This window comes from Macrobrachium rosenbergii, chromosome 6 (genome assembly GCF_040412425.1).
Source record: "Macrobrachium rosenbergii isolate ZJJX-2024 chromosome 6, ASM4041242v1, whole genome shotgun sequence".
NCBI lineage: Eukaryota > Metazoa > Arthropoda > Malacostraca > Decapoda > Palaemonidae > Macrobrachium > Macrobrachium rosenbergii.
This window is the reverse complement of record NC_089746.1, coordinates 23,414,466-23,427,029: the sequence shown is the minus strand read 5'-3', so window position 1 is coordinate 23,427,029 and position 12,564 is coordinate 23,414,466. Positions and strand designations below refer to the sequence as shown.

Genomic DNA, 12,564 nt, shown 5'->3' with positions numbered 1-12,564 from the left:
AATACTAACCCTTTCCTGTACGTTAGGTTACAAGAGCAGTAAATAGCTCTTTTATAAAGATAAAAGTCAATTTGTTCATATTCAGCATGTTTAAAAATTGAGCGCCAAATCATTTCCCATGAATTAACCAATTAGAATTGATGTTGATATCACTGGGGAGGTGTCAAGTGTTCCAGTGTGCCACGTGCGACTTTACTTTATTTTCATTAAAATTTTTTACTTTAGGTTAATTTCACCCATATTTTATCAGTATTTAAATTCTAAAATTTATTTACAATAAAACTTAGTGAATATTTAATATAAATCTGTAGAGTTTAAAAAGAGGACTTTGTCAATGCTCTGAAACACCGCCCGAACACAGTATTAGTCAATTTCTGGTGTTCTTGGGTTTTAGCGTAGACTGACCAGAGTCCGCTAATATCCCCAACTTTTTCAGTGTAAGTACAAACCTTCAGTCTAAATTGTCCTAGCTTTATTAAGGGACATCTCGAGGTCAGTACGGTAGAGATTTTTTATTGTAATAAATGAAGCCGATACTGTTATGTTGCTTGGTTTGTCAGCTCAGGCAATCGTATCGCCGATTCAGTCATATGCTACGTAGGCCTAGGCTAGACCAGCAGATAACGTTAAATAAGTTTAGTAGGCTAAATAAATATCTTCATTATACCTATAATAGGCTAACGAGGCTGGAGGCATTATGTTTATTTGAAGACCCCTTTTCCACTTCATAGGGGTGGTAGCCTACAGGTACACTAGGCTAACTGGTAATCACATTAGACAGCCTGACGAAGACTGGACACACTACCCTATCCTAATCATTGTTAGGAAAGGCAGTGTTTGTTGCACTGTACTGTAGGCGGTAGAACTAAGCAATAGCTCCGTATCGGGTATTACTTTGGAAATTGCATATTGCAGATGGCGACTGTTAGCCTATTTTTTGTTGGTCGACTGTAATTAACCTCAGAAGCTGTACGCTGGGCATCCTGGAATGCTATCGCCCATGCGCAGTGTTATGAGGGAACTTTTGGTAAAAAGTTAAGTATATCTTAGTTTATCCAGACCACTGAGCTGGTTAACAGCTCTCATAGGGCTGGCCATAAAGGATTAGACTTATTTTTATGTTGAAAGAACCTACTGGTTACCCTAGCAACGGGACCTACAGCTTATTGTGGAATCCGAACCACATTATGGCGAAATGAATTTCTATCACCAGAAATAAATTCCTCTAATTCTTCTTTGGTGGCATCTTGGAATGCTAAGAGCGAGTGTTATAGCTGGGCCAAAAGTGGAGTTTTACTTCACTGGGGTTCCTGGGGGGCATAGCCCCTTGGATAAGTAACATGGCCTGCTAGATTAGGTAAGGTTATCGTAGGGTATGTTAAGCTAGTATAGTTCCTTTTATAATAGGTCTCCTAAGCCAGTCCCCTCTTAAACATGTGGCTCCCTGACGACTTGCGAATGCGCGAAACCATTCCATGCCAACATGGAGGTCCAGTATACCTCCCAATGCTTCCAAAACCCCACATTCCCAAAGGGTCCTCAACCATGTTTGGTAGATATGAGGTTAATAATGATTGACTGACAGTAAACAACATCAACTCCTTCATCAGCAATGCTAAAAGTATAGGTATAGGAAAATTCAATTTCCAAGGTAATAGTCCATGCAGAGCTCTTACTTAGAAATACCAGTAAAAGTTACTAGCTTTGTGCCCCAGGTTAGGTTGGGAAGGTAAGTTCTGGTTAGATCAGGGCATGACACACTAGGAAAGGTTAGGTTAAGGTTGTTTTGGTTAGGTCATAGCTAGGGTAAAACTTAAGATGACTAGCCTTCCGTGGCCTGGTTCCCTCCAGTCGGCAACCAGGATATTTACTGCCGTTTTTTATGTTTTTTGTGTATAGGCCTAGGCCATTCGTGTCTTGTTTTTGTGTATGATATTTTCCATCTTTTATTCCATCTTTTATTACAGTACCTCACTTATGTAGTTCTTAAGGAGGGTGTAATGTGGCACCATTGTTGTGGGAATTTTAAATCCAGCCAATCATATACTCAGTTGTCCAGGTCACACCCTAGGTCTACAGATTTTTTAAAATCCAACCTATCAGAATGTTATGATTCATATACTCGCGTCCTGATCTTGATGCGGCCGTTCTTTCCTTCTTCCAGCCTCCAGAATAAAAGCAAGCGTCACGAACGGTTTTACCTGTCACGTGTAAATCAACTTTGTAGAAACCCATAGGTACCAAAACCTGTAACTCTGTCTTCTGTGGAAACAGTGTATAAAAGGAGTTCTGTATAAATTTATGTCATTTCTTAAACATGTTCATTTGCCCAAGAGCCATCCAACACCACCTCCTGAACACATTATTGTTCCAACTAAGTATAATACATCCTGGTTCTAGCACTTTACAATCAACTCCAAACACTTGAAGGCGGCTAAAAAATTGGATGAAAACCAAAGATTTTAACCTAAATTATTTCAGAATAGGTAAGCAGTTCATTTGCTTTTGGTTTGGTCATGGCATGAGACTCTAGGAAACGTTAAGCTAAGGTGGTTTTGGTAGGGTCAAAGCCAATGCCAGACCATATGTCCAAATGGAAACTGAGACCCACCAAACTGTATACAGTACTTATGTTTTGGTCAAGAATGCAGAACAACCTGCCCAAAGTTATTATTTCTGTCAGCCCAAGCTAACAATTTAAAAATCATGGGTGGGTGGAAACCCCCCTTGGCTAGGTCTGGGTACGGCACCCTAGGGTAGGTTATGTTAAGTGTCCATCCCTGTTGAAATGTCTTTGATCAGCGACTAAGAGGCCACTTTATTGCTGTTTTACTAAATTACTCTTTCCTAACACGTAAGCCTATATTTTTCTTAAACCGTGTTTTTAAACTTCATTTACTGTATGAAACTTTTTGCTTAATGTTTACTTTAAATCATAATTGCACTTTGGAATTAGAAATATGATTTCCAAGGTTTTATTGTCTGCAGTTAACATATCTGAGGTTGAACAGATATAGGCTAGTTAGCAAGTGAGTAGTGTTAGAGATGCTCGGAGCCCCCATTTTATCTTCCAATTCAGGGGTCCACAGTGGGAAATCAGGATTTTTGGATGGGTGAAAACATCTAACCAAACCAATGGGGCTGGGTCCCTAGCCAAGGGTCTGCCCGCCTTCCAACCTCCGACCCGACCTAACCCAGGGTGCTAGGTCCTTACCCAGGTGGAGTTGGGGTGAGGGGGAAGGAGATTGCCTCCTCTGGACCCACTATGTATCGTAGGCAGCAGGTCCTTACTTGGCTCCTCATTGACATTTAACCTAGTTTATGCAGAAAAGAGAAACAACCCAAGAAGCACATTTAAATGCTGTTTTTATAGAAGGGAACTCCCCTTCTAAACAGTCATATCTCTCCTCTTCACTTTCATCCCCACCTTCCACAAGACTTTGAGCTCCCCCAATAATTTCATCTTTTTTATATTGTTATATTTTTGTATAATATCTGCATGTTTAGTTGTTAAATTTGAGTTCTAGTGCTTTTATTTGTTGTATTTTAGGTTTGGAATGTATTAATTTCATTCCCATTTTTTTTTATGGGAAAAATTTACTTGGTTAAAGGACAGCCCGCTTAAAGGACAGGCTTCTGGAATGGATTAAGTTTGTTAACAAAGTTATGACTGTATTAAAGAGAAAATTATGTTTGTATTATGTTGATTTTGGGCTAAATTCAGTTTTAAACTTAGAGTCATAACTCATTGTTAACCACTGTACAGTAGTGTATGATTTTTTTTTTTTTTTTTTTTTCAGTAATCCAGTGTGCCCTGCTCAAAGTGATACATCATGACTGAAGTCTTTCAATTTGGGGTTGCCCCCATCACTTGCCATGCATGGAATCGAGATCGTAGTAGTAAGTACTGTACTGCATTTCCTATTTGCTGGTGTTGTACCTCTTTTTTTTGAGTCAGTATCATGTGTTCAGTGCCAGTTTGAAATAACTGAAGTTATTAAAAAAATAATCTGTGTACTGTATACCATAGTTTTTAGAATGCTGTAATTTTGTGTCAGCAAAGAATTTTTAGTTTATATACCATGGTTTTCAATTCCAGAGGTGGCACTTAGTCTCAATGACAATGAAGTCAACATCTATGGTCGTGCAGGTCCTGAATGGAAGCTTGAAGAAACTCTGAAAGGCCATGATTTACGTGTGACTGGCATTGACTGGGCACCTACTACCAACCGAATTGTTACTTGTGGAGCGGTATGTTATTATTTTAAACATATCTGCTACAATATATACTGTATACTGTACTTAGTGTATTTAACAGCATATAAGACCCCTTTTTCCCTGGAAAAATTGCTCAAAATATATACCAGAGTCTTTTATGCAAAGTTGAGATAACTGGTAGGCTAATGTATACTCAGATGCTGTAGACTACCAGTACTTACCCCTTGCCGAACTCCATAATACATTTGAGAGCCTCTTATCCAGAATCATTGAGACCAAGAGTGTTTTGGGTAACTGGCTGTAGGCATAAAGCATACCTAGGTTAATTAAGTCAGCCTTGACCAAGTCATAATAATTTAGAGATATAAACTATCTATAATGATTACAAATGGAAAAGCATTTCAAACATTGAAAATGTTGAAAAGGGTAAGGAAGTGTTAGTACAGTTATTTAATAGTAAAAACTAAATGTTAGTCACTAGATATCGAACAGATTACGTGCTGAGTTGGCTATCATAATACAGTAGCCTGGAATCCTCGATGTCTGAAATGCATTTATTCTTTTAACACAAACCAATCACTTTATGAAGAGGGTCCTCCTCTTGACCACTTCAGACTTGTGGTAAGTCCAGATAGCTTAGGAAAATGAACAACGAATGTTCCCAGCACTCAGATGCCCCTTTATGTGGTTGACTGGAAGAGTTGTTGTCATCATTTTCTTCATTATATGGCACCTTTGGGAGTGTTGACCACACACACAGACTCTTGTAAACTGATAGGTTGTATTAAAATGTTTATATAAACTTACTTTCAATGTCATATAGTATAAAAATTTCCTCTTTGATGAATGCTTTGACTCTTTCAGGATCGCAATGCTTATGTGTGGACTTGTGGAAGTGATGGAAAATGGAGCCCAACTCTGGTGCTACTTCGAATCAATCGTGCTGCCACTTGTGTCAAGTGGTCGCCAAATGGTTAGATGCAATTCTTTTTTCCTAAAGTTACTGTATTTGATAGCCAAATTGTTTATTTTGAGTTTATACTTCTTAATGCTTTATGATACTGGTATTTAAAGCATTGAAATTGCTCTATCCTATACAATTGTAAACCCTAATTTAATGTTCATTCAGTCTCCTGTGTCAGGAAAATGGACATTCAAAGTTTGTAAATTAATTTTGATTACTAGCTCTGGTTATGGAATGTTGATGTTAAAGCCAAGAAGGGGACATCAACCTCTTCACCTTAATATGTTTTCATTTAATGAACAAGTCCTGATTGGAGAGCGGATATGCACATTTCACTTGTTTTTGATCTTCCACTGAATTGTCACCTTAATAGACAAATGGCAGGTCATCCTCTTTATTTTTCAGTTGCTAAAATATTGTGTAAAGAGATTTGACTTCAGTAGTGGCAGAGGATGGTGCTTAATCTGCGATTCTCACGCCAAATAAGAAAATAAAAATACTGTAGTAGTTACATAAACTCAGATCTGATTTTACATAGAATGAACATTATACTGATGAACTTCAGGATATTAGTGAACTGGAAATGGAATAATGCAGATCCTCTGTGAACTTTATAAAGTTCTAATGATTCATTGTATTATTTTTATGAAAGATTTTCCCTCTGCAGGGTTAGAAATAAAATGGCTCCTTTTTGCTGTCTTTTGTTTGTATACTTTGAGAATTCCTCTCAGGTGTAAGTCTTTTACATGATTGTAAGGCCCTTTCTACTTGCCTTCGTCCTGTTACATATCTATATTGACTTCTTTCCTGACTAACGGTTCCTCACTTCAGCCATGAATCATAGTACAGTATCCTGTAGTCACACGTGACAACTCCCATTTTCTTTGGCGGTGCCCATGTGTCTGCCTCATAGTGTACTCTGCAGATTCATTGTAAATATTTGTCCTCACCAATACTTGACTTATGTAGTCATTTCTGTCTTTCATTTGTCATCCATTCCATTTGATCTCTTCCCTCCTGTAGTCCAATGCCACACCAGGAAGTCAAATAAGGCAGTTTGTTAAACCTTTGAACCAAGTTTTGCTTGGAGCCTTGTCATATGACCCATCTCTCTCATCTCATAGTATTTACTTTTTGCAACAGTGACAGCAAGCTGGATGGACTGTTGGCAGTGTTTACACATCCAAAGGATTAATAGTCGGTATCTCATTTTTTACATGCATACTGGAAAACTAGTTCATTGACAGGTCTTGCAAAGTCACATCTTATGCCTTTCCAGTCCTCATATTTTGTAGAAGGGTTGAAAGGAAAACAGTTCTTTGTCCTTTAGACTCCCAGAAGTTCCAGAAGAGGTGAACTGGAGTTAAGGAAATCAGATAATCTTCATACCTTGAAGTTTACTCTGGAGTTTATTGTAACATACCCTATGTTTGAGGATGACAAAAGGAGCTTTGGCTATATTAGGCTACTACTTACTTTTTCTGTTTAGAAAGTCTCAGGTGCTCAAGTAGTTTGTTCTGATCATAAGAATACAGCTGGTTTTTTTCCGTAAATTATTTCAGAGACTTTGCATATTATTTCACAAACACCATATTAGGTGATCCAGGATTTACGAGGAAGAGGATGATTATGTGAATCCATCAACACACCTTGCAATTCTTCTCAGCCCTTTGTACAAATTAATCACTCGGTAACTATCCAGTTTTCAGATGCTGCATAATGATATTCATGATGATTAATGCAGGTTCCTACTTTTGCAAAGTTTGTTTCCTTGGGATCATCATACAGGTAAAAAAAAACTGAAAATTTAGATTTTTTTTAACTTACTGACCCTTATTACCAGTTTTACTTATCCCCTATTATTATCAGTTTTACTTATCTCCCGTCCTGTCACACATGAAATGCAGAATTATCATCATCTCCCATTGATATGTTCGTATTTTGAAAAAGTTTATATATCTATCACATAACCATGTAAACCTCTTCTTTTACTAGGAATTCCAGCATTCCAGTTCTAGTAGTGTATTTCTTTGACATATTGACACCTTGAAAAAGAGTGCAGTGACTGGTAACTATTATTCATCCTTTGAGAGGGTGGGTAGGGTACTTGGCTTAGAGGGTGAGTCATGGTTTTGTTCAACAATTAGTGACTCGCTTTTTGCCTAACCCTGCATGATACAGGGTAATATGTATAATCAAAAGTCTGTATTAATGGAACACTAAAATTATTTTCGTAGTCTAACCTTGGTTATCAGACGTCTCTCCAAACAGACAATTTGCTTTAAGGACATTTTGTTCAAGGAAAAATCTACCTCATTAACAAACTTTTCGTGGCTTGAGGACAGACAAAGGCAACTAGTTAAAACATGAATGGGATTAGGCATTGTGTGTGTGTGTTTGGTTTTCACTTGAAACAAAGAGGAAGCACTCAGTTTACCTGTAGCTGTCATTCAATGGAAAAATCCCAGTAATCTCTTCAGTGTTTCTTTGTGTTATCTTTGGTGACTATAGAGCAAGTAAGTCATCATGGGCCCTAAGAAGGTTAAGAGATGACACCAAACCATAAAGAAAGATAGAAAATTGAGGAGGATGTCCCTAGTTCATTAATAAAAGAAATTTGTACAAAATAAGGGAAATACAAAATTTCCTTGAAAAATAATTCCCTGACCAAGCTGTAGCAAACCATGTTATAAATCTGCTGAATGACAATGCTATCCCATCTTAGGAACATTTTAAAATGCAAGCAAAAACAAACATCATTGGACAGGTCTTAGTGAGTCTCGGAGAAAGTGGAAAGAGCCAAAAAAGAGAAACAACACCAAATGCACAGTTGCCTGCCATTTTTATGGAAGGGTACTCCCCTTCCAAATAGTAACATCTCTCTTCTTCACCTTCCTCACCACTTACATATACCATCAACTTTCCCAATTACTGGTAAAGTGAGAACAAATTTACATTGATTTCATCTATATACTTTGTTTTTTTTTTTTTTTTTATAATATCTGCATAACAGGCTTGTTTGATTTAAGAAAGAATGCTTTTATATGTTGTAATTTTGGAGGTCTGGAATGGTATAATCCAGTTCCTTTTATTTGTGGGAAAATTTTGTTCAGTTTAAGGATAGATCAGATAAAGGACAGCCTTCCAAAATGAATTAAGTTTGTTAGGTGTGGTATGACAATGTGTTTGCCATTAAAATAACTTTTTTGTAATTGGCCATTTTGTATTTAAGCAAAAATCATTAAGTAAAAGACTTCTAAAACCTAAGGGAGCCAGATTTTAATACTTTATTTCTTCTGAACAGAAAATAAGTTTGCTGTTGGATCTGGAGCACGTTTGATCTCCGTGTGTTACTTTGAGCAGGAGAACAACTGGTGGGTCTCCAAACATATCAAGAAACCCATCCGATCAACAATTACAACCCTTGACTGGCATCCAAATAATGTGCTCTTGGCTGCTGGAGCTGCTGACTTCAAGGTCAGAATTTTATTCCATTTACAGAATAGTGTATTAACCACTGGCTGCCAGTTAGTGTGTGTTTTTTTAGTTGAATGTGAAGTCAACCTCCCTTAGATTATGTTGGTCAGAATCCTTCATAAAATTAGCCACTTTGTAATATTTCATTATGCATATATGAAGTTCCTGCACATGAAACCACCCCCAGAAAAATGTATTGGTTTATTTGTACAGTTCTCCCCATATTTTTACATTCGGATAGGTTCCGGAACCTACCGCGGAAAAGCAAAATCCACAGAAATGCAAAAAATCCCTTCTAAAAATGCTTATAACAGCCAAATACCTTGTACCCCTTAAGCTAAAATGCTTATAACTGCCTATTTTAACATCTTGCTGCCTAATTTGATATTTCAAACAAAAATATACCTTAAAATATCATACTAAAACAATTTAATATCATTTCAAAGAAAAATATACCCCAAACCACTCCCAAAACACCCAAAGTAGCCTTACATTACAGTACTCTCCTACTGTTACTCTTAAGGAGGTTATATACACCCCTAAAACATGTATAACTGTGTATTTTAACAGTTCATCGCCAAACTTAACAGTTCAAACAAAAATGTACCTCAAACTATCATCCCAGAACACCCTAATATCATTTCAAAGTCATGTTGCAAAACTTTGAAATCAGCCTACAACTGTTACTCTTAAGTATCCCCATCATTCAGACATGCACTTTGGCTTACATAACTTGGCGTGCATCATACTGTAATGGACTGGGCTTACATTTTATGTATATTGATGTTTTCAGATGATTTTGAAATTATATTTTACTGTACAGGTACAGAATTTTTAAGATAGAACTACTGTTGAGACGCTTTACATCATGTTAGTATTTTCATGATTATGTACAAATACATTTATGATAAAAAGATAATTTACTAAAGTAAGTTCTTGGTTTATGTCATGTTGTGGTTAGTCTTCACCATCTCCAATAAATTTATTAAAAATTCTTGTGCCTTCATTCTTTCTTTCTCTCAGTATACATATACTTTATTGAGAAGACCCTGAAAATATGAATTCTCTTATCTCACTTACAGAATCTTTTATACTGTATTGATCTAATCACATGATTTAAAACCAAATTTTATAAATCATAAAAACCATGAAAATATACAAATTTCAGTTCATACAGGCAGTCCCTGGTTAACATGGTTGTATCCGGTTTTATCACTTGTCATAAAAATATTTAAGAATCGCCAGATTTCGCTTTAAACATAAAAACTGGCATGACCTAAAAATAACAAAATCTGCGCTTTTCGCGCCAATAACCCTTCAGCGCTGGTCAGATCACACCTTCAGAAACGGAACCCGATCGGGGACTGTTATAGTGTTGCCATTTTTTTTTGTTCTGATTTACTGTACCATATTTCATTACATTACAAGTTTAGTTGACTATGATTATCACACACATTATAACAGTACACAAGAGAATATTTTATCACTGTTGATGTTTCATCTCTAATCACCATAAAATTGTATTTAAAATCTTTTCATACATAGGCAACACTCAACATTCTTACTCTCCTCCCAGCCATTGTGAAGTCTGTCCCCAGGTTACTGTGCTAATGCATCAACACCAAAGTATCTAACTCTCTCTCTCTCTCTCTCTCTCTCTCTCTCTCTCTCTCTCTCTCTCTCTGAGATAAAGATTGATTTTTTATGCATGTATGTTTGTTTGTTTTGTACTGTATAGTTTTATAGATAAACATGATGTTACTTTTGTCATTTATTTTTTTCATATTTTCCATACATAATTACAAGTTTTTGCATTTCAATAAAAGCAGACTGGGAAATAAAATGAAAATATTTAACACATATTTCAGATACTGTACATGCTCAGCCAATAAAAAACACTTTATAGTGCAGTAATAAACTTTCAAATACATCTTATAATACCCTTGAAAGAGAGAGAGAGAGAGAGAGAGAGAGAGTTGTTGCTGTTTTTATGAGAGAGAATCGACATAGTAAACTTTGTAAAGCTCATTTTTAGCCCTAATTCCAGGGTGGGCCCCAGAATGAACTTAACAAATTTATGATTTGTATTACAGATTTATTTAATTTGTACTAAAAATTTTATAGATATTTTGCCATGTTTACATTAATAATTAACATAAAATTGGTAAATCATTTATTATAAAAATGTCATGAAAATAAAATGAAAATACAGTAAAACCCCGTATTTATGAAAAATTTGCAAAGTAGTTAAAATGCCTCAAGAAAGAGCTGAAACCTGAGTAAAAATCCTAGAACCCTTCTAAAAACACTTGCCTAGCCTACACTAGGGTATTCGGTACCATGTATTCATTTATTGTAGAATATAGAAATAAAGTAAACCCTATTTATCTGCATTTAAACATTAACTAATTTTTTCTCCAACTGCCATGCATAAGTGACTTATTTGGTAATTCAATACAAAGAGAATTGTGTAACAAACAAAATTAGCTAAGTACACTTATTTACTCTCTTGTATACAAAAAAACAGTCTCTCTTGTTGGATTGATCTCTCTCTCTCTACAGTGCAGGGAGTTCAAATCTCAAGTTCTTAGAGGAATTTATTTCTAAGATAAAATTTTTTTCCTCAAAAATGTTACTGGATCATTTCAAAGTAAAGTTCCGTTTATAACCCACTTGTTCTTAGCACATAAAATAAAGATAGGCCAGCCCTAGGAGAGCTGTTAATCAGCTCAGTGGTCTGGTTAAACTAAGGTTACTTAACTTTATACTGTACTCATGATTCACAGATCGTTGTTGAAACATAATGAATTTTTGTTTCCTGGATCTGAAAATGTTATGCCTTAATTCACTGCATAAAATAATATTGTATTATTCTTATATTGCTTTTGTATTATAAATTGTGATCATAGCGATCAATGTTTTCGTGGAAATTGTATTATACTTATGAGAAAACACTGAAAAATATCTAGAACTGTTATTTACATGAATCTATTTACACTGTATTGTATTGATCTAATCACCATAAAATTATTTAAAATCCAGATTTCATATGTAAACATAAAAAAACATGAAAAAAACAAATCCAGCAAGTTCACGACAGATCGATGGAGTAGTGTTGCCATATTTTTTGCTTTGATTTATTGTACCGTATTTCATTACAGTTTAATCAACTATGATTGTCACACATATAACTGTAAACGAGAATATTTTATCACTGTTGATGTTTCATCTCTAATCACCGTAAAAATTTATTGTATTTAAAATCTGAATTTCATACTGAGGCAACACTCAACATTCTTACTCTCCTCGCAGCCATTGTGAATTCTGGTCCCCAACAAGTTACTGTGACCCGATGTATTAACACTAAAGTTCTCTCTCTCTCTCTCTCTCTCTCTCTCTCTCTCTCTCTCTCTCTCTCTCTCTCTCTGAACTTCTCTATCTCTCTCTCTCTCTCTCTCTCTCTCTCTGAGATAAAGATAGATTTTTTATGCATGTATGTTTATTTGTTTTGTACAGTATAGTTTTATAGATAAACATGATGTTACTTTGTCATTCATTTTTTCATATTGCCCATGTATAATTACTGTACAAGTTTTTACATTTCAATAAAAGCAGACAGGAAAGTAAAATGAAAATAATTAGCAAATATTTCAGATACTGTGCAGTATGCTCAGCCATTCAAAAACACTTTACAGTGCAGTAATAAAATTTCAAATACATCTTATATTACCCTTAAAAGAGAGAGAGAGAGACATCGTAAACTTGTTAAGCTCATTCTGGGGCCCACCTATCATTCCGGGGTGGGCCCCAGAATGAGCTTAAGAAGTTTACAATTTGTATTAAAGATTCGTTTCATTTTTATTACTGTAAACATTATGTAGATATTTTGCTGTGTTTATAGAGAG

General features: G+C 35.7%; 1 protein-coding gene across 5 annotated transcripts in view; it reads left to right on the top strand.

The window, feature by feature from the left end:
• The window catches only part of Arpc1 (Actin-related protein 2/3 complex, subunit 1A), a 150,374-nt gene that overhangs the window by 106,004 nt on the left and 31,806 nt on the right, over positions 1–12,564 (top strand). For 2 of the 5 annotated variants that reach the window (XM_067105197.1, XM_067105198.1), the window contains 4 exons: positions 3,801–3,900; positions 4,100–4,251; positions 5,083–5,191; positions 8,487–8,659. In XM_067105197.1, the coding sequence (XP_066961298.1) occupies positions 3,834–3,900; positions 4,100–4,251; positions 5,083–5,191; positions 8,487–8,659 (501 nt within the window). In that variant the 5' untranslated portion in view covers positions 3,801–3,833. Of the gene's footprint in view, positions 1–136; positions 493–3,767; positions 3,901–4,099; positions 4,252–5,082; positions 5,192–8,486; positions 8,660–12,564 lie in introns of those variants that run through there. The other 3 variants (XM_067105196.1, XM_067105199.1, XM_067105200.1) reach the window with 3 other exon arrangements.